The sequence below is a fragment of the Triturus cristatus genome, chromosome 7 (genome assembly GCF_964204655.1).
Source record: "Triturus cristatus chromosome 7, aTriCri1.1, whole genome shotgun sequence".
NCBI classification, from domain to species: Eukaryota; Metazoa; Chordata; class Amphibia; order Caudata; family Salamandridae; genus Triturus; species Triturus cristatus.
The window spans coordinates 1,613,886,874-1,613,909,132 of record NC_140590.1 but is presented as its reverse complement, the minus strand read 5'-3'; the positions used below and the strand labels follow the sequence as shown (position 1 = coordinate 1,613,909,132).

The 22,259-nt window shown below is 43.3% G+C and overlaps 1 protein-coding gene and 1 pseudogene across 1 annotated transcript in view; both read left to right on the top strand.

The window, feature by feature from the left end:
* TTLL9 (tubulin tyrosine ligase like 9) overlaps positions 1-22,259 on the top strand; it is a 93,490-nt gene that overhangs the window by 61,029 nt on the left and 10,202 nt on the right. Inside the window, exons 8-11 of the mRNA XM_085619507.1 lie at positions 3,285-3,325; positions 4,841-4,928; positions 20,051-20,109; positions 20,715-20,911. Coding sequence (XP_085475633.1) covers positions 3,285-3,325; positions 4,841-4,928; positions 20,051-20,109; positions 20,715-20,911 — 385 coding nt within the window. The remainder of the gene's footprint in view (positions 1-3,284; positions 3,326-4,840; positions 4,929-20,050; positions 20,110-20,714; positions 20,912-22,259) is intronic.
* LOC146812507 (frizzled-7-like) lies at positions 6,310-8,824 on the top strand (annotated as a pseudogene).

Here is a 22,259-nt window from a genome sequence, read left to right as displayed (position 1 = left end):
GCGCTGTACTGGTTACAGTCGTTTCTCACTGAAAGATGTTCCCAGGTACAGCAAGGGACTTGTCGCTCGGTCGAGATGCCACTAGATCAGGGAGTGCCTCAGGGCTCAGCATTGAGCCCTACTCTTTTTAATCTCTACATGGCCTCCCTGGCGAAGGTTGTACAATCATTTGGGGTAGAATTGGTGTCTTACGCCGACGACACCCAGCTGCTGATTTCCCTATCACAGGACACCGCTAACACCCCCACCAACTTTAAGTCCTGTATGCAGGCACTAGCTGAGTGGATGGACTCCCACTGCCTAAAACTCAATGGCTCTAAGACTGAGGTGTTGGTGGTGGGGGGAAAAAGCGAAAACTGGTCAGCCGAGTGGTGGCCTCCATGCCTTGGCCCTACCCCCATACCTTGTGAGGAGGCCAAGAATCTAGGAGTCTGGATGAATTCCTCTCTCTCCTATGATGGCCACATAAGGCGTCTTGTGGGCAAATGTTTTGGAGTACTAAAGACTCTAAACAAAACCTTAGACCTCCTACCCATAGCGGCCAGAAGGACACTGACACAGGCACTGGTGACCTCTCGGATGGACTATGGAAACGTATTGTTCCTAGGGGCCACCGAGGGCTGCCTGGGTCGCCTGCAAGTTATCCAGAATTCCGCCGCTAGACTGGTGCTAAGAAGACCTAGGAGGGCGAACTCTCAAATGGCACTGGATGCGCTTCACTGGCTGCCTGTGAAGAAACGTGTGCGGTTCAAGTGTCTCCTCGTCTGTCACCGAATTGTCTGGGGCAGGTCGCCCGCCTACCTTAGGGATCTAGTCAGTCGCTACGAACCAACAAGGACCCTCCGGTCGGAGGGTGCCGGGCTGCTGACAGTCCCCAGGATTAGAAAGGCTAGAATGGGTGGACGATCTTTTGCGTGCCAAGCAGCTCAACACTGGAACAAACTTCCTCCTGCTCTGAGACTGGAGAGCAGTGAAGCACTGTTCAGGGCCAAGCTTAAAACACATCTATACACTGGGTAGGACACAGGCTCGTATGGTGATCGCTGGTAGCTCTAGCGCGGGGACACGCCGAGATGGCGTTACTGAGCGCTCTATAAGCTCTTTAATAATAATAATAATAATAACCACCGCAAATCCATGGACAAGCATTCAACAGTCAAGAAGTTAAAAGCTAAGTCGTATACCTTCCTTTGTAATTTTAACAGTTACCTTTCACTTACAACTTTACTGCCCTGGGTGTCATCCTGTGAGCTGACCCTGTCATCACCTAGTAATGGAGACAGACATTCTTGTTGTTCATCAGTGACCCAGCTGTTGACGCCATCCTGCCTCGTAGAAGTACATCACCGCTACCATCAACAGAGAGACTCACATTCTGACTGGAGTCAGACATTCGGTGCCATGTCGCAGTTCTGGAAGCATCCGTGACACTCAGAAGTAATAGGCGGACAACTGATGTTCAAACTGCTTACCCCACTTGTGTTCTGATCCAGTTTTCAGCATGCAATGACAATGACCATGACCCACCTGCATCAAAGTGTTCCACAAGTGACTTCGCAGTGGCTTCTCTGCCTCTGCAGTTTTGCAGTGACACACACTTGCAACACAAATACAGCCTACTCCATTCCTGTTGTGACATGTCTTAGGTGTCTCTTCACCCAAGAGATGGGCCCAGAGCTGCTTCACTGAAGTATACTGGATTAGAAAGAGACCCAGAAGAAGACGCCAGAAACTCATCAACAAGTTTCAAAGTATGTTGATGGCAGTCTTTAGAGAATCACACAACACAACCAATGGAAAGCAAGCTTTGCAATGGACTCCACATGACATGAACTATCTGGAGCAGCAACATTCTCTTGCAGCGCGCATAGTTTATCCAGTTGCCCTCTGATTGACATTGCAACTGTTAGACTTGCAGTGACATCCTGTTTGTTTTGTTTTTTCCTGTTGGCTTCGTTGACTTCTCACTGTTTTTGGGGAGGAATGTAGTGTCCTTCAGAACATGCCACTGTACAACCCCTTCTCATAGTAGGCTGCCCCCTACATTTCACCCACATCCATCTCACAGGAATCACCAATCAGGTGACTCTGTAAATAAACAGGAGTTGTGTGCATATGTCTTCACTCTATTTACCTAATAACACCAGTGTCCATGTTAGTCTTTAGCACAACATGGCCTGTGCAACCAGGATGCTTCAGGTGATGCAAACCATGGCGAGGGAGAGAGCAAGAAAACACATGTACTAACAAATCAAGCTAAAGAAAAAATTGGCTCCATGATGTGGAGCTGTGGAAGTATACAAGTCATCCAATCAAAAAGGGTGGTAAGGAAGATATCCTTCAGGGGAGGGACAAACAAGAAGAGGAGGAAAAGCCACTGAAAAATAAGCAAACAAGTTAAATTGTCATGAAAGGCAACTGAAGGTAAGCAATGGCCACTGTTACCTAAAGCCCGCTGTAAATGTTGGTATCGTTCACAATATGCATTTCGGTGGGCGAGACCTAGAAGGAGGGATGAAAAAAGAACCTGAAAGAGTGAGACGAGGAAGAATAGGGTGATGAAAGTAAAAATATGAGACAATCATGATTTGGTAGTTATGGTTTTCAGTAACCTCAACAGTCAGCAGTTGTGGCTCCCAAGAAAACACTGGGCCTCTGCACTGTTATTAAGCGCTGGCAGCATACATGAAAGCGTTTTTTCATTATAGCAGAGATACTGCAATAGTGATCCAGCTGTAATTGGTTGATGGAAAGATTACCACGGCAGTAAGATAAATGCCTCCTCTAGTGTAATTGCCCCTAGAATAAGAGTGACTTGGCAGTACAGTCATGACTTCACCCATATTGGGTATTTCAAGATGTGCAGTTCTGTTCTAAAATGCTCATTTCATCCAGGCCATTCTTCTTATTGGTTTGGGAATCTATGGAAGGTCCAAAATCTGTAAAACAATGTTACCATAGAGTATCCTTTGCTTACCAATATAGAATCGTCTGTTGTTTACTAATCATCTGGTGTCCCTGAGGAGCCTTTCGCAGCAGCATATGGCGCTACCGTGCTAGTAATCACTGTGGTTGATCAAGTCTACACGTTGGTCCTCAAGCCATCAGGTTATTGGTCGGGGTCATTGCGATAATGTCTTTTGCGTGTCAACCACTGAGCTTCTGTGACCCGATTTCCTTCCAAGGCTGTGTTATTTCACACACCACTCTTTAATTTCCCCATCAACAATTTTCTTCTCCCTACTACTTTTTTAATGCTAACATGTTTCTGTTCTTTTCAACAGGACGAAAATTTGACCTCCGAGTGTACGTGCTGGTAACCTCTGTAAGTATGCAACAAGAGTCTGTGCTGTAAAAGTCTGGGGTTTCTTACTGGTGTTTGCTGTCATGCTGTGTATTGGTATTTTGCTGTCATTAAGTATGTGTGTGTTTTTGTCTTGAAGCTGTACAGAGTGCAGCCAATTTCCTGAGTGTGTGAATCAGATTGTTTTAGTGAAGGGAAAATATGTAATTTTCAGACAGGTCGATTAGGCTGGAGCTATATTACAGAAAGTCCTTCTTTATGAGAGTGGGGCCATCTTGAACACGTTGGGGGATATGTACAAGGAAGTGGTGAAGCACGGCGTTAGCCTCCTTGGCTTAACACCGCGCTCCGCCACTTCTGAAACGCGAGGCTGCACCATATTTACAAGAAATCACATGCGTTTCCCCATGCGTTGGCGCTAAGTTTAACAAATTAGCACCAACGCAGGCACCCTTGCACCATAGTGCAAGGGTGTCTGCGTGCAGGGGAGGATTGTTTATGTGCAGAAAGGTGTCCCTTCCTGCACATAAACAATCCTAAAAAGCCATTCTGTCACTTTCATGTGTGCTGCTTCATGCAGCACACATGAAAGTGACAAAGTGTTATGTTTTAAAGGTTTGTTTATGTACAGGAACGGACATCTTCCTGTATATAAACCAACCATGGCATTTTGCTTTTTCCATGTGTGATGCCTTGTGAAAAAGCAAAAACGAAGAGAAATAATGCATTTCTCCTCTTTTTGCTAAGTTAAGACCAGGATTTACCTGGTCTTAATTTTGGTGCTGCCTCCCATGTATGCCACCCTTGTACATATGGGTCAGTGTCAAAATGAATGGGTGTTCCACCGCAACACCCACTGCCCACCCCTTACACGCTAACCATAGCGTGAAAGGGGGCCTTATGTAAGACATTCAGCGTTAAGCCACAAGTGGCTTAACGCTGTCTTGTACATAAGGAGCAGCCCCTATTGCCACCACAACATCGGAAGAAGTGACGTTGTGGTGACGATAGGGGCTTGTACGTATGCCCCTTTGTTTCAAGCCATGGTAATCATGACCTCTCCTCATTGAGCGGTTTCGTTAGTCAGCTGAGTGCTCTAGTCTGTCTTTGCCCAGTCAGATTGCCACTGCATGAACTACATAATTAAAGGGGAATGGACTGTTCTTGTGTTTGTGTGCAGTGATAAAACTAGTTGCATGGGGCATATCTTGAACAGAGGCTTGCCCAGTGATCTAAACTGGTGCAGTTCAAAATAGTGATCTGTCCAGTTTTCTGAAGTCCTATGGGGCACCCATCACAGAAATTACTTTCACAAAAATCTAGAATTGACCTGTGGAAAAGCCAATATTATTCAAGCATTGTTAATTGAGGTCTAGGAGCCGCAACGAAGTTTGATTCCTAAAAATTCCCAAATGCCTGTTGTAATCCAGGTTTGGCTCTTGTTGCGTTTGTGGTAGAGGGGAGAGACACTTTTTGAATTATCCAAGTAGACAGGAGGGTTGTCTCATGAATAACCTGTATGTTGCTTGTTTTCAGTACATCCCGCTCAAGGCCTGGTTATACCGAGATGGATTTGCTCGCTTCTCCAACACCCGATTCACCCTGAGTAGCATTGATGACCACTGTATCCTGACTTATTAGACATTCAGTAACTGCTGGCAAGTTTTACAGTATCTGTCTAGTCTGATTGTTCTAATATACCCTACTTGTATTCATAAATATATGTATGTTTGATGTGTCTTGGAAGTGTAAACTTATTTTGCCGAAAGTGATGTTTTGATTTGCACTATGGACTGACAATTGGGCCTTAAACCCTTGGCTAGGTTTGACTTCTTTCTGCACATTGTGGCATGCTGCCAGAATAACTAGAAAAACGTTTCCATGCAAATGTGAGCTGTATATTGTTTGTATAAAAACGTCTGAAAGGTAAGAGAGCTTTCTGATGTTTATATTTCATTAATCCACCAACAGAGTTTTTTGGCGGGTGCTTCTGTAAGATTCATTGATTGGCTGTTTGGAGTCAGTGTTCCTTAAAGTAATTTTTTAGGGATTTCCAGTAAGTATGAGGAAGCATTCTCTCCATACCTGAACTGGAAGTGCATTCCACAGCTTAGCTGCAGCCTCTTAGGAAGCTTTTAGAATTACTAGGCCATCAAAGCGGGGGTATTAGCATGATAGCTTTGTGTATAATGGATAAAGCTTTAAAAAAGATTCTATCTTGCACTGGTAACATATGTAGTTTCTTCCTAGCTGAGGTAATTGTATCATATTTTTTCCTGGTCACAAAGTTGTTGAATCACCGCATTTTGGATCCGCTGTAGTCCCATAAAAAATCTTTGGGTGCAGGCAGCCAGACTGTGATGCCATAGTCTAACCTTGACTGAATTAGAGCATTGATAATGGATATTCTTAGTTCTTTGTCTAGAAGCGGTAAAATATTCTGAAGCAGATTAATTTGAAGATGAAAAAACATAATTTGTCACATTAGCTATCTGAGTAGAAGAGCTATCGTTAGAGTTGAGGTGGATTCCTAAGCTACCAACTGAAGGCAAAGGTACGGGTGGTTGCCACATTCTAGCTGGCACGTTAGAATCCCAAATGCTGGTTTGGGTACTGTTAAAGTATTTCAGTTTTGTCTGGGTTTCATTTTAGGTCGTTTGTAGACATCCACCATCTAGTTTCCTCCTGGCTCATGTTTAAAGGATGAGATTGATTCGTGTTTGAAGACAATCCCAAAGTCAACTGCTTGCCATTTGTGCACATAAAAGACGTTTTACCCAGATGATGCAGTAACAAGGCAGTTGGTGTATATATATGTAAAAAAAAAAAACTGTGGTAAAATAGATCCTTGTGGCACACCATGACCATTTTTTGACTAAAATGAAACATTGTGGAAAGAGATTGTGTTCAGTTATGTTGAAATGATTTAACCCAGGCCTAAATGAGTCCTCTGTGCCTTATATCAAATTGTCTTTCAAATAAGATATTGTGATTGATTTTGTCACATGCGGCCAAGAGGTCCAGGAGAACCAAGACTCCTTGACCTGAGGCGCCTATCTTCCTTCGTAGGTTATCTAAGACAGAACCTACCATGAGTTCTCTTATATGGCCTGTCTAAATTCTGCTTGATAAGTATGTAACAGTCTGTCATAAAAAGTTGTGGGAAGACCAGTTTCTCTAACGACTTAGATAAATAAGGGAGGAGGGAAATTGGCCAGTGGTTGCTGGGATATGTATGGTTTAAACAGGCATTTTTTAGTAGTGGTATATATACAGCAGGTTCCCAAATTGTGGGTCCTATACCAGTTTTAAGTGAGTTAAAGAAAATAAGCTGGATTTCTTCAATCATACCTAGTGATAATTTTTCCATTAATTTTGCCAGCAGATTACAAGGGTGGGACCAAAAGGACGACTTTGTCTAATGGTGTCCCTTAGGGTGGATTCTGAAATTGGAAAAAACTTGTCACAAAACACATCAGGTATATATCCGGTTGTGTCACTTATGGAATATTACAAGACCTGGCAACGGGGTCTGTCTTAATTAAATTTTTAATATTTTCATCTTGTTAGTTGAGAAAGATGCTAGATTGTCACTTATTCTAGCTGTGGGAGTAATTAGAGCTTGGCCGTATTTAGGAGATTGTCGCTCCTTCACTAGTTTAGAACGTTTTTTGGGAAAAATTAGGGATATTATGTAAGCCCAGGGAGAAATAAGCTTGTTTGGCCTGTTTGATCTGCTCGTAATAATCCTTAGAATTATTAAAGAAGGACATTTTAAAATCTGGGTCATGGGCTTTAAGCCACTTGAGTGCAATTTTGCATAGTTTTAACGTCATGGAGAAACGTCCTTGGAAAACCAATGTTTATCTTTTCTTTTTGTTGATTCTACTTGGGTCTGGATTGGCAAAAGTTTAATTTGTACTAGAGTAATAGAAGAATTAAAATCTGAGAACAGACCATTTGGATCAACAGGTGCTTTGTTGCGAGTAACATTTTTAGGTCTCGGCCTGGCGAAAGCAGCGCATGCGCTGCTCTCGTCATATGAGAGCTTCTTGGAATCAATACAGTTACCGAAGCTCTCGGAGGCGGAGTTGAAGCCCCGCCCATCTTCTTCATTCGCTGGTGTCATCCTCCATGCAAAACGCAGGCTCCCGATTGAAAAGGAGGCTTCTTAGTCCCTCCTTGTTACCGCCCTGTCCACTTTTGGCCCCACCCACCGGGATTGGATCTCTCACTTGCGGCGTTAAACATTATCCTTCATTATCTGCTATGCACTATATTTTTCCCAACGCCGACAGCTTGTTACCTCAGTTCGAAACATTCCACGCGACGTGATCCCAGCAGCCAATTGGGACGCAGCAATAAAGACAACAAAAAGAGAGATTGGCCCGGTAAAACTGCTGCTCATGCCCTCGCCTGGTGCTCCTTCACGCCATAGTTTATTGAATGGGACACTCGGCGCGCAGTTGATTCGAAGTCTTGCGTACTAGGAAGTGACCGTGCGGCGTTTTAAAGTGTTGCTTCAGCTGTGGCGAAAAACACTGATGCTGCTCTTGCCGGTCAGCTGAGTGAGTACTCACATAAAGTACCAGCAAATAGCAAGGTAAGAGACGCCAGGCAGAACCTGGTCGACACCCGGCGCTTCTGCTACCCCAAGTGGCCCATCATCTTCCTGTCCGGCTGCTACTTGATGGTGGCGGTCGCCTACGGCGCGGTTGGGGCACTGGGGCAGTGCGCGGACTGCCTGGAGCCGGCCGGGCCCGGGGGCTGGCGCACCGTGGTAAAGGGTACCAAGCGCGGGGGCTGGACTGGAACTCTTAATGCTGCTTTACTTCTTTTGCATGGCCTCCTCCGCCTGGTGGGTTGTGCTCTTGCTCGCCTGGTTCCTTTCGGCCGGTCTCAAGTGGGGCCCGAGAGGCCATAGAGGCCCAGGCGCAGTGGTTCCACCTGAGCCTGGGCACTGCTGGCTGCGCAGACCATCATGGTGCTGCCACTGGGCGGGTGGACATGGACCCCCTCAGCGGCGTCTGCTACATGGGCCTGAGCAGTGCCCCGGTGCTGCGGGCCTTGGTGCTGGGGCCCCTCGCCGTTTACCTGGCTGCTGGCATGGCCTTCCTGCTGGCAGGCTTTGTGTCCCTCTTACGGATCTGCACCGTTATGAAGAGCAGTGGTTCGCAGACTGACAAGCTGGAGCGGCTGATGGTGCGCATCGGGGTGTTCAGCGTGCTCCACACCGTGCCAGCCGCCCTGCTGCTAGCCTGCCTCTTCTACGAGCAGGCCTCCCGAGGGGCCTGGGAGCGGGGCTGGAGGCTGCAGACCTGCAAGAGCCTGGCCATGCCCTGCCTGCCGCCGGGGCCCTCCCCTCCAGCAGGCCCGGACTTGACAGTGTTTATAATAAAGTATCTCATGACCATAATTGTGGGCATCACCTCCGGCGTCTGGTCAGGCAAGACCCTGCAGTCCTGGCACAGCTTCTACCACAGGTTGAGAGGCACTGGGAAGGGGGAGACGACAGTATGAGCCCCTGGCCTAAAAGATTTTAATTCTGCACTTGGACATTGGTGTGGCCCTTCTGAATAACAATAAGCTCGGCTTTGTAGGGTCGGGCCTAAAACCGTGTATGTTGGGACACTGAACTGGGGGGCGCACAGCAGTCCCCGAAGCCTTACCTTGTACCACTGTGCGTGGAACTCTGACAGACCCATTTTGCAGGAAATACGATGACTTTAACTGGACACCAGGTATTCCATCTTATCCGCTACTCATTACTTGAATGCCCATCAATCCTATTGTACACAACCCTCCTCTCCCCATAGTTGTGTGAAGATGCCCATCCTTGTAATGTCGTTTATCTTCAGGATCAGGACAAGTAACCTGAAATAGCCACCTGAAGTCTGCTACATTACAGCCACTGCGGCTACCAGCAACGCTGCTCTGTAATTAAATTGTACCGAACCTACTGTTTTGGCTGCAAGGAGAAGTGATGTTTAGATTTCTTCTTTTCTTGTGGCTTTGTAAGTAAGGTGGCGTGGGCAGAAGCAACACACAAGTGACAAAGTGGATCAGGGCCATTTTCAGAAGCTCCTGTACGTATATATTGCATGTGCATATTTTACTTTGTTGTTTTAAAGAATAGTTTAGCGAGCAAAAGTCAAGGCTCAAAAATCTGAATCTTTGGCACACTTTGCACACACTAACTGCACCTGCTTGAAACGAGCATAACTTGAAGTGCAGTGACTGCTCCATTCTAGTGTATTTTACTGGAAAGTGCAGGTTGTCCCATCGCGGTAGTGTGTCACTGTTTATGAATGTTGAGCGGTCCGGAAACCTCCCTAGCTTCTTGGGGGATTGTTGGCCAAGGTAAGAGTACTCGTTTTGTCGACCTCCGAAGGAAGAATCAAAATATTTGCTCTGTTAGGATTCCCATCTCTGATTGCGGCGCTCGGTGGGGACCGGATCAGGTTCTTCCCAATTTGATGTGGGTTTCAGTGTACTTAGTAGTTTGACATCTCATTGCCAGTATGGAGTATCAGTGGAGGAATGCATAATTGTTAAACAAACATTTTTTTATAAAGACAAAAAGCGAGTTGTTTTACTTATAGATCTCAGGTTTTCAAATAAAAGCTAGAGTGGCATTGCAGTGTCTGAGGGCCGACGGCTCCACTGACAGGTTGAGAGCTATGGCAATACTCTGGTATTAAAATAATGAGAAAATACATCACAGTTTGTTTTTCTAAGTCAAAAAGCAAGTTCCTTTTGTATTTTATGTCGTGTTACTTTATTGGCATTTTAAAACATATTACGTTATACAGTGCACTACCAGCAGTAAGGAGTACCTTGGCAACAAGAATATGCCGATATTTAAAATGCAATAGGTCTCGCCTTTCACTAAGTTAAAGCCATTCGCTTTGCTATACAATACCATTAGCAAGGCAAATGGCTTTAACTTAATCAAAGGCTAGACCTACTGCATTTTCAATGCTTGTTCTGTAGAGCTATGACTTCATTGTGATAGCAAAGGAAGAAAATAGTCCGCAAATTGGCTTTTCTACAGTACCTTGTTGAGATAAACAATGCCTTTCTGGTGGCACTTTACACCTAAAATGAATAACCATATAGTATAAAAAGTACAGGTTTATTAACTGTGTTGCTTTTGGTATTGGGGAATATTTTCTTGCGGAGTGAGTTGGATCATCAGGAATCAAATATTTTTTAATAGGCCACTTTGACCACTTTGCGTACAGTGGTGTTAAACCATAATTTTAAGTTCACCGAAGAGAATGATTTTTTGCTTTTAAAGGTAAAGCAAGCAAAATTCCTCATAAAATTTAAATTTTATGAGGATCGGAGGATTGAGTAGGTTGGTAAATCAGGGTTCATCTACCCTATCTGCTGATATGATTTTGAAATGTAGTGGCACCAGCTCATCTAATATAGTAGTTCAGTGTGTGGATACATTTATTTTACAGTTGTAGACAAGGACGATGCGTTTCGACCACGTCCGTGGTCTTGGTCACATGATCTCCGCCTCCATTACAAGTTTATTTAAAGGTACAGATGACTTGTAAAAACACAGACATAAAGAAAATACATGTTTGATGCACATAAATAATAATGGTGCTAAATTGTTGAATGTAAAAACAAAAAGACCACAACTGGAGCAGATTACATAATGTATGTGTGTATTTGTCGGATAGTGTTTTGATTGCGCAAAGACATTGCAATAACGTTGCTGGGACAAAGCGCAGGTGGATAGTAAAATTGTGTACTGCTTATACATGCTGCCTATGTGCGTGTAGCCACTATGTTCTAAAAGAAGTGAGTGTCGGGTCTAGTGCCCCAATCCTGGGATGTAGAAGAACAGAGTAATGAGTGATTTGGCCCCATTGTATTTACTCAATATAGGGTACTGAGACTGTCCGTGGGAGGCAATACCATGATTAAGGTGAGGGTCTAAAGCCCTATGGCATGCCCCAAAAAGTGATTAAAGGATTGAGGGGAGGAAATCCGCCAAGTTCTGCTGTGCCCATAATCATAACACAAACGTGATATTGAAGATTGGTCCTCCGCTGAGCTCTTCTGTAATGATTCAAGAGACATGGTGTAATTAGCGACATACAAAATACAGCCATATATCAAACAATTTAAACACATATTGTTAACAATTGAGACACTATCCAACCAAGGAAAGAGGTTCTATGATCTCTGCTGGTGTGGTACTCAGGACATAAAATGATTAAAATCAAGGAAGGGGGGGATGAGGAGGTGGGATGTGAGTGACCCAAAAATCTACAGGTGGGAATGCAATTCCTCGTCCTGATTGAGGCCATCTGGGAATTTGCTTCCTGCTAGCAAGATAAAACGTGATTCGCATTTGCGTAATGCTGCAGTTCGATTCCCTCCCCTAGGGTTGGGGTTGACTGTATCCAGTCCAAAGAATCTAGCTTTGGTCCAGTCTGCCCCATGCTCCTTGGCAAAGTGTCTGGCTGTGCTGTAGCTTTGGTCGTGGTTTGTAATAGTTCTCCAGTGCTCTAGAATGCGCTTTTTCACTGCAAAGGTTGTTGACCCAATGCACAAAAGGTCACAGGGGCACACGATGGTGTACACTACGAAGTCCGTACTGCAAGTTATCAGTTTTGGAATTCTCCACAGTGTGCGTGTTCTCTCTAGGGTTACCTCGGATACATTGTTACTGTGCTTACAAGCTTTGCATTTTCCGCATTTGCGAAAACCCTTGCCTAGCTTGAGCCAGTTGTTTTCTTTGAGCTGGAGGTGACTATGTACCAGCATATCTTTCAGTGACGTACTCCTCCTGTATGTTATGGATGGTGCTACACTTAATTCTTTCCTCAAAATGGGGTCTTGTCTGAGGATATCCCATCTATTCTTGAGAATTCTGCGTATTTGATTGGATTGGCTGCAGTATCTGGTAATGAACCTGATGGGTTCTTTTGTAGTATATACGTGAGTTGTTATAGGTTTCACTTTGTTTAGAATCTGATCCCTAGACTGTTTTTCGACCCGTTTTTCTGCCTGGAGTAGTGCTTTCCTGGACTACCCTCGCTCTCTGAATCTTTCTTTCATCTCTTGTTTGGTATTTTCATAGGCTAGGGGGTTGCTGCAGTTGCGCTTTGCCCGCAAGAGTTCACTGTAAGGAATTCTCCATCTAAAACTGGAAGGGTGGGAACTGGCGGCGTGCAGGATCGAATTTCCTGCCGTCTTCTTTCTAAACAGGTTAGTACTTAGTCTCCCATTTTCAACAGTGAGCTTTAAATCAAGAAAATCAATAGAACTCTGACTGTAGTGCCTTGTAAATTTCAGATTTACATTGTTCAGATTCAAACAGGCAATAAACAAATTCAATTCAATTTCTGACCCTCTCCATACAAAGAAAATGTCATCGATGTACCTTAGCCATTTTGATACATTAAAGATCCAGTGTTCTGTTTGGTCGTTCCAGAGCACCTGCTTCTCCCACCAGCTCACCATGAGGTTGGCATAGCTAGGGGCGAAGCAGGTGCCCATGGAAGTCCCTTGCACTTGCTTGTAGTGCACATGTTCAAAAACAAAAACATTTTCTTTCAGACATGTTGTAATCCTATCCAATAGCATAAGTGTATGCTCCAAAAATTCAGCCTCACGTGTTTTAAGAAAGTATTGGCAAGCTTTCAACCCATCATCATGCCTGATACTCGTATAGAGCGCCTCTACATCTAAGCACACCAACCAATCTTTATCCCCAATAGTGACATCTTTGGTCTTTTGCAAGAAATCCGTAGTGTCCCTCACATAGGACGTGAGATTTTTAACAAAGGGAAATAAAAATTGGTCAACATATCTGCTCGTATTTTCCATGAGGCTGTCCCTAGAGGATAAAATGGGTCTTTCTGGTGGATTGGTGGCATTCTTGTGGATCTTTGGGAGGAGATATAGTGTGGGTGTGGTGGGATATATATATATATCCACGCTTTGCACTTGAGTAACCCGCCGCTGTTCCAAAACAGAGGGTGCTTCGCCTGAGTGGACCACCCAAGTAAGGTCAAATTACATCAACAAACCCCCTCGCGAATGGAAGGATGACAAAGCTATGTCACAAGCCACAGTATTCTTTGTCAGCTGATAACAGATGCGTTTCGCCTGCACAGCAGGCTTGCTCACCAACAATTTAATAAACAGTCACTTGTTAACAATATGGTAACATCAGCAAAAGCCAGAACTACAACTACATCTTAGCTTTGCAGAAAGAATGGCTTCCTAAAATGCACATAATGCAAAGCCTGCTTGCACGGAAAGAACACTACAGTGTACAAATCAGGGTTTGCAAAAAGAGAAAATAAAATAAAGGGACAATACACTTGTAAAACTGTGCTGTCTACGTGCTTCAGTGCCCTTGTGGCCTGAAGTACGTGGGCAGGACAATCCTACCAGTGCACAAACGAGTGCTACAACATTTACGAGCCATAAAAAATGGCGATAAATCGTATCCAGTAGCGCGTCATTTTGAGCAACACCACAGCAAAAACATACAAGGTCTATCATATTTTGTAATTGATGCAATCCCTTATGATATACGAGGAGGTAACCGGGAGAAAAAATTGCGAAGGCTGGAGTCGTGCTACATAATAGAGCTCGACACAAAAATCCCAGGGGGTTTAAATATGGAAGAAGACTTCCATACACATTTATAAATATTGATAGACTACCAATGCCACTTCTTTGAAAAATCTCTCTGTTTTTAACTGATTTTATTTGGTTATGGGTTTATTTTGTAATTTGTGTGCACTTTATATTAGAAGACAATTTAAAATGTGATGTTATATTTCTGCAGTAAAATAGCCCACTTGGGCAGGACCACAAGCTCTTTCGAAATTCGAAAAAACCCACTTGGGTTGGATTGTGAACAAAAAAGAAATATGAATTGTGTAGAATTTATACCAACAAGGGTCTAATATTTGAATATCAAATTCAGTGTAAGAATTGTTTTATAGAAACAATTGGTTGGTGTAATAATGGTTAAAGAGCGTGATGCAATGAGCATACTATACTGAAAATCAAAGTGTAAGTTTGTATAATCAGCAGAACATGCAATGTCCATATGAAGTTCTTGTTGACTTGCGAGCGTATTAAAAAACTACTAGTCTGTCTTCTTTCACATTAAAGAGTAGTTCTCCCGTGATTCGGCACGACAAGGTGTTTAAATAGCAGTTGAAAACTTTATTAAATTGTTGGTGAGCAAGCCTGCTGTGCAGGCGAAACGCGTCCGATATCAGCTGACAAATAAAGAATACTGTGGCTTGAGACACGGCTTCGTCATCCTTCCATTCGTGAGGGAGTTTGTTGATATGTATATATATATATATATATATATATATATATATATATATTTATTTTATTTATATTTACACACATACTGAGGCGTTTTATGGCAAGCCAATTGCCAGCGCGCCAGGTTCACCTAATAACCATAACACTTCAATAAATGTTACCATTTGGATTATTGCAGGTCACCAAAGCAGTAAGAATGGCGTGAACGAGGTATTGTGTATTATTTTAATGTTCAGGCATATTGAATCAAAGCAGTAAGAATGGCGTGGACGAGGTATTGTGTATTATTTTAATGTTCAGGCATATTGAATTTTGAACCAATCTGCTAACATGGTCTGCTGAAAAACAAGCTGACCGCGCCACCATGTGTCTAACCGTCAGAAACAAGTGTTGGTGCCAAGCACTGGCAAACACCAGCACAAATTCCTGCAAAGTCTTGACTCAAAAGCCATGAATACTTAGGATTTGTATTTCGACTATTGTCCTGCTTGTGAATCTGAGTACTGGACTGATAACTTGTAGGTGGAAGGTTGGGGGGGGGGGGGGGGGGGAAGATGACAACAGGCAGGCCAAGCTCAAGCAACATATGACAAAATGAAAATTAAATAGTTGGATACGCTTCAGAGCTGCTACATTTGCCCGGTGGAAGATTAAAGGGCCTTGCTTGGTTAGAACTTGTGAAGTCAGTAAGTTTACAACAGGTATGTTACATTGTGTGAATGTCTGCCATTTCCTGACCAGGAAGTCTATAGGATCAACTGATGATTGTCAGAAAAGAGAGGGATGGGAGTGGGACATTTCAGAAAAGATTTTACGACTTGTTGAAGCCGACCAAGTTAACGGCCGGCCCTGTACTAGAAAAAGCACACCTTTGACTCACATACCACAAAAGAACAGGCAGACTGATAGATGTCAAATGGGCCGAAAAGGGTATGAGAATACACAAAAAAGAGCAGTAAGAATAAAGTATTAGGAGGAAATGTAGAATGTAGGAATGAATGAGAAAAGGTAGTGACTCGGGTGGAGCTAGAACGGTCAGAGCATTGACAGAAAGGAGTGTTGTGGATGTGATGAGAAAGAGGATAAAGATGGTGTAAAAAGCAAGAAAGAACAACCATGGAGAGGGAATAGACGGGCGAATAAAGTAGCAAGAGGTTGGGTGTCATACTTTAGCAGTGCGCCAGCTTGAGCAAGGAGGAATTGAGATAATTGAAAAAACAATCCAGAACTAATGAACCACTAACTACAAGACAGTGATAATGGCAAGTCCTGTTTTGTACACTAGAAATATCATCACTGTTAAACTGCTGTTTTTGGCATTATTTTAACTACTCTGCTGTGTTTAAATTTTTCCTAATCTGTGTGTTGTCTACTAATTTGTGAAACGGGCACTCAATTTTTAAATGTTCAGTGAATATTTGTGAAATGGTGTGGTATGTTAACTACTATGTATTACTTGGTGTAATTTGCACAATGTAAGAGACATAAGGGGTTTTATTTCTTCCTGCTGTTTTTATTTTGACGTATTTCCTTTTTTGCTCCAGTCTAAAGTTTTACCAGATTGCAAAGATCACAATATATTTTTTTGATCTGTTTTTACATGGGTGCCATTGTGGGTGAAACTTTGGTGTGGTGGCACCAAAATTTTAATCATCCAAGTGTTAATCGACCCTCAATTATAAAAGTGACTGCGTGGTGCGGGCAAGCTAGTGGCATAACAAAGGCAAGTCAATTTGTGCCCGAACGCAGCCCGCCATGCTGCTGCCAATCCCTTAGGCCCGGGCATGAAATTCCGCTCCGCTCGCGGAGTTTTTCCCAATTCGCGATCCACATAGTGAACGGAGCAGAGATATTTCCTCACTCACGCCCGCCAACATTAAATTGGCGAGCACAATCGGGAAAACCTTACTCCAGACCTCCTCCGTGAGATTTCTCAACGTGGGCGGTCGTGGATGGCCGTTGCCGCTCACATTGAGAAACCTTCCGTTCGCATTAAGGGAGCTGCCGCTCGAGTGGAACATCTACTCTAGCAACAGAAAGAAGCAGCACCCCCTGCGCTGCACATGCTGCCGTTAACGCTGATTTTCCAGTGTGCAACAAACACCTGGCGCTAAAAATATGCACAAACAGTGCAACCAAATGCACTCAGCTGCTCGCGGAACTCCATGAAGCACGGCAGAGTACGCGGAGCTCCACACACTCTGCCCATACCTACAATCCCTCCAACCTCCATGTCAGCTACTTTTTTTTGTCTAGTCCAGCTTTCAACTTTTTTCACTAAAAATAAGGGCTTTGTCACTGATAAAGATACAATAAATATGCTTGTGAAAGAAACACTGAGAGAGACAAACATTTTTACTATTAAATGCATACTATGCAAGGTCTGCTCCCCACTCCACATTGAGCTGGCATTCAGTCTCTCAGATCTAAGTATGATTTAGATGTGATGTTTAACACAGAAATGTGGTTACCTGCAAACTTGACCATGTGGGCTCGAGCAATCTTTACTCTGGATTTCTACTCCGTTGGAGCTATATTGCAGCTTCCAAATCAGCAGCCCAATGCACTCATGAACGGGTACCTGCCAATGCGGGGGTGTTTCCGCATAAACATACTGCTCCAAACTCCACCGGGTAATAGTACCCTCAAAGGACGACAGCACTCACGGGAGCGAGTTCCGTAATTTTATTTTTCAAACGGACTCAGGGCACACAAGCGCGTTTCGGCAAACCGCCTTCCTCGATGTTAATTGGAAACGCCGGAGCCGCAGTACTTTTATACATGTATTCAATAGATTCAGTGTGCCTTTCCGGGTGTTAGACATAGTTGAGGGACAAAATGTAAAATCCAACCATTTCGTCAATCCTACAATTCCGCCATTTTAGAATATACACAAACGGCCAGAAATCCCAATACCTGCCCCGCAATACAGTATTTGCAGCCCAGGCCAATCATTACGCACATATGTAATACATTTCTAGCATACAATTGTGAGTCATCCATACAAGTGACAATCTGTATGGGCATATTATATCATCTTTTGTTCACATAGAGGGCGTCTAAGCATTCGACGTGAACCAATCACTAACATCCAGCCTTGAATGGGCATAATACATTTCAAAAGGATTACAAGATGCCCATTGGAATACACTCATTAATGCCCTGGATGGGCTAGTAGTACCTTTACTACTAATACTACCCGTAATATATGCACAAAATACAATTCTAAAGATGGGGATTGGCTAAGCGGCAAATATATAGCTTGTACATAATATATTGCGATCTGATCTGCTCGAGACCCAGCCCACTTACACATTTTGCTGATGCATAGGTATATACCTTAATTCATAATAGGGACATAAACATACAGTTTCTCAATCCATAGTTCTATCCAATCTCATAATACAGCAATGAAAGAAAATAGTAATGGTGATACAAGAATTCAGAACAAAGAAGTGAACATTTCATATTAGACTAGCCAGAATAATTCCTCCAAATGAACCGCTAACTCCTCACTGCTGTTCAGACCCTGCAGGCTTTTAGTTTGCAAATCTATGATATATCGGGATTCCGAGTGTCTCAGCCTGAGAATTCTGTCACCCCCTCTGGGATTTACAGGTACATGATCAATGCAATGGTATGTTAGTAAATCCCTGTTGCGATTATGCTCCTTGTTAAAACGTCTCGCAACCAGATAAGTCTCATCGCCATTAAATATCGTCCTTAAATGTTCCAATATCCGTATTTTAGCAGGGTGAATGGTGCTACCGATATAACTGAGCCCACAGGGGCATGTGAGGCAGTAGACGGCAAAAGGGGTAGAACAAGTCAGGAATTTCTTTATTTTCTTAGGTGTGGGTAGACCAGGAATATTATAGGTCAGAACACGTTTACTCTGTTTACAAGCCGTGCATGTCCCGCACTGAAAAAACCTATTTAATAGTTTCCACATAGACTTAGTTGTCTCTATGTTTAAATGACTTGGTACAAAGTCATTCCGTAGCGATATGGCTTTTTTAAATGTCACCAAGGGGTTAGAAGGTAGGTCAGACCCTATGATATTGTCAGAGAGAAGGGTGTGCCAATTTTTTCTTAGGATACGTTTCAGTTGACCTGCGTTCCAAGAATAGGTCGTAATTATCCAAAACTTCCCATTTATGTTAGATGACCTAGTGACCTTTTTCCCTTTCTCCTCGTCCCTTTCAATCAGTAAATCAGCTCTTTATATGGCACTGACTCTCTGCATTGCCTGTTGGAGAACTTCCTCAATATATCCCCTCTTACTGAAGCGTTTCATGCTTGCTTCGTCTGTCTCTTTAAATTCACGCTCGCTAGAATGGTTTCTTCTCAGTCTCAACAGTTCTCAATAAGGGAAACTGTTGATCAGTTTTTTGGGATGACTGCTCGTGGCATACAAAGTAGAATTACCTGCCGCCGATTTTCGGTGAAGCTTAGTGTGTAACTGTCCTGCCGCTACATTACCATTAAGGTCTAAATAGTTGACAGATTCATCGATGTAGCGGTGCCCGGATATAATCCTGTCTGTCCATATCTTGTTGGGCGCGGCCCAGGCCACCATCCAACAAATAAATTTGCATGACTGGGGGCGAAGCAGGTGCCTATCGCCGTTCCAGAGACCTGTTTATAAAACTGATTCTGAAAAAGAAACATGTTATTCAAACAAAAGTTAATGAAAATCATCAGTAAATTTGAGGGGGTGATTATCCAAGAAGTACTGTACTGCTGTCAGGCCATCTTTATGGGCTATGCAGGTGTAAAGACTCGTGATGTCCAAAACCATGAGAGAAAAGCCCTCTTCCCACTTAATTTTATCAATGTGTCCAAGGAAATCCTTAGTGTCTCGTATATATGACTACAGTTTGACCACATGTTGGGCATGAAAGAAGTCTATGTACATGGACATATGTTCTGTTAGGCTTCCCTGTGACGCCACAATAGGTCTACCAGGAGGATTTGTCCTTGTGAACTTTGGATAGATAGTAGAACGTGGGAATGATGGGATTCAAGCATCTAAGAAATAGATGTTCTTCTGTTTCCGGCATATTTTTCTTATACCATTGTGATATTAACAAGTGGTAATCCGTGATATATATATATATAACAAATTAAACACTCAGTCAGATGCCCTCGCCTCCATTCTACAGCTGCTCGCTCTAATTCTAAGCAGATTTAGCATGAAGAGATGTTTTGTCTATGGTGTATCCAGATTTTGCATACGCAGCAGTGAAAGAGAAGGCCTTACCAAGGACACGCACACCTGTGATAAGTTCTGTTCTGTGCTACCACGACCTAATTGAAATCATTGGGCAAAGTATAATCAATGTATTGGCCCCTCAGGACCATATTCCCATATAGCAGCTTGTTTACTTATTTTGAGCCTTAACCCTGATTTTTCACCAGATATCCATCTTACCAATGTGGCAGTTCAGAAGACGGCTCCTGACTATGATCCAGAGAAGGTGAATTCCCCAAGAGTCGCACCCCCGCCATCCCTAAACTTCACCTCCAAGCTTTGCAGTCCATTGCTCCAATGGGCTGTGTCATCTATTTTATTTCTCTACCACTATTCTGTCTGCTTTATCTCTATGCCACTTCAGCTGCAAAACGCCCCTTTTGATTGATCATCTGTGCTGCTGCCTGTCGCGTCAATTTCTAGTTCATTGACCAAAACATGTTTCCCACCGAGGGAGGGAGGGATTGAGGGATGGATGATTTATAGCACACACTGCTTCCCAGGAACAGGGCACTGTAGGCAGTGCAAGGAGAAAGGGGATTAAATGAGGAGTACAGAGGGCTTACAGGAGTTTCTGAAAAGAGCATTGATTTTGCTAATGTCGCGTCAAGATGGGGAGCTTATTTTACGCCTTGGCTGCAACATACAAAATCATGGTCACTAGAACATGAGCGTTTGATTCTTGGTACAGAGATTCGGAAGCTTGGACTCCATGCAGTTTCATGCTTCAAGTGCTTACATTTCTGTTTTTCTTTAGTGTTTGTTTCTGTACTCTCTGACTGTGGACTCATTGTATCTTGTTTAAGTGCTTAATTATATTCATTTTCTCAGGGCTGTAAGTGGATGATCCAGCAGCTCCGACACTACTTAACAGCAAAGCATGGACCACAGATGGTGGAAAAGCTTTTCGATGAGATGGACAACATCTTTATCAAAACCCTGCGGAGTGTACAGAAAGTGATCATCAATGACAAACACTGCTTCGAGCTGTATGGCTACGACATCCTAATTGATGGTGACCTGCGGGCGTAAGACAGATATGGCATCCTATTGGGACCTAAAGGTGGGGGCGGGGGGATTGGCTCCCTACTTATAGGCTGGGAATCTACAATGTAAAAGGATAGAGAAACTAACAAGGTGCTGTGGGTTTCCATAGACTGTCTGGCCATCAGTGAGCAGGAAGTCACTGGTATGCCCGAACATCCTTTCGAGGTCTAACTTTAAAAGGGGTAAACATAGCAGTGGCTCTGACATCCTTCACCTCTGCTCAAGTCAAGGGGATTATTCTGTAACTTATCTTTTGCTGATCTAGGTGGTTAGCAGTCAAAGAAAAAAAGATTTTCAAATTAACCTCTTTTTTTTAAAGAAGCAATATCAAATCAAACATCTAGTGGTAGTTATAGGAAATTCCTTGAGACTTGTAGCTAAGCAAGCACCACCTGTGTTTGGGATTGCTCTGGAAGGTCCAGAAACAATAGATTTCTGTCTTCTTAATGTGTCAAGATCTAGGCGTGTCATCTTTGCTTTTCACAACATTTATAGAGGTAATTTTCAGAGTTTTAAAACAAGGTGACAATAATAGGATTTGGACCCCTATAATAATGATCAGTTCATGCTATGACTGATTTCCAGCTTTTCCATTTAATTGTAGATCAACTGTTCTGACCAGTCTGACTTGTGTACTTGGTTGTTTAGCTTTGTTATAAGAACGTGTTTTTAAAATCCTTAGTAAAATGAGGATGAGCATTTGTGGGGGAGTGTGATGGCAACTAAAAGGATGATGGTCAAGGAAGAAGACAAGTTTAGGGTGGTATCAGAAACGTTGAAAATGTACATCTGCCTCCCTACCAGTTTGAGGCCAGACATTTAGAGGCTCCACCTCTCCACTTGGGCCTCTTACCTTCTCAAGAAAGAAAGCTTTACCAAATCCCTATCAAGGAAAATGGTGGTTCTTTTCCCCTTTCAGAAGAAAAGGTATGGTCAACGGACCAGTCTGCATACTGCCCCTTTCTCAGTCATAGGTTCTGAATAGCTGGATACAGAGTGGAGAGAGATATATACACAAGAGACTGACGCCAAGAGAGAGAGAAACGATATTCAATAGTAATCAGCATAACATCATACAGTGAGTTTGGTTAGCTGTGCTCAAACACTCAAGTCTAAAAGGTGGGGCATTTATACATCAGTTGAACAAGGAGAATCCTATAGCTCATGTGCACACACTGTGCGTTTCCATCATTAACTTTTATCATGACATGGGAAGAAAGGCCTTTTGCTGGCATATCCTCCTGTACCATTCTTTGTGTAGAGGAGGACAACTGGTTTGAGGAGAAAGGATCAGACATATCACAGTCCAAGGCCTGCAAAAGCGGGAAA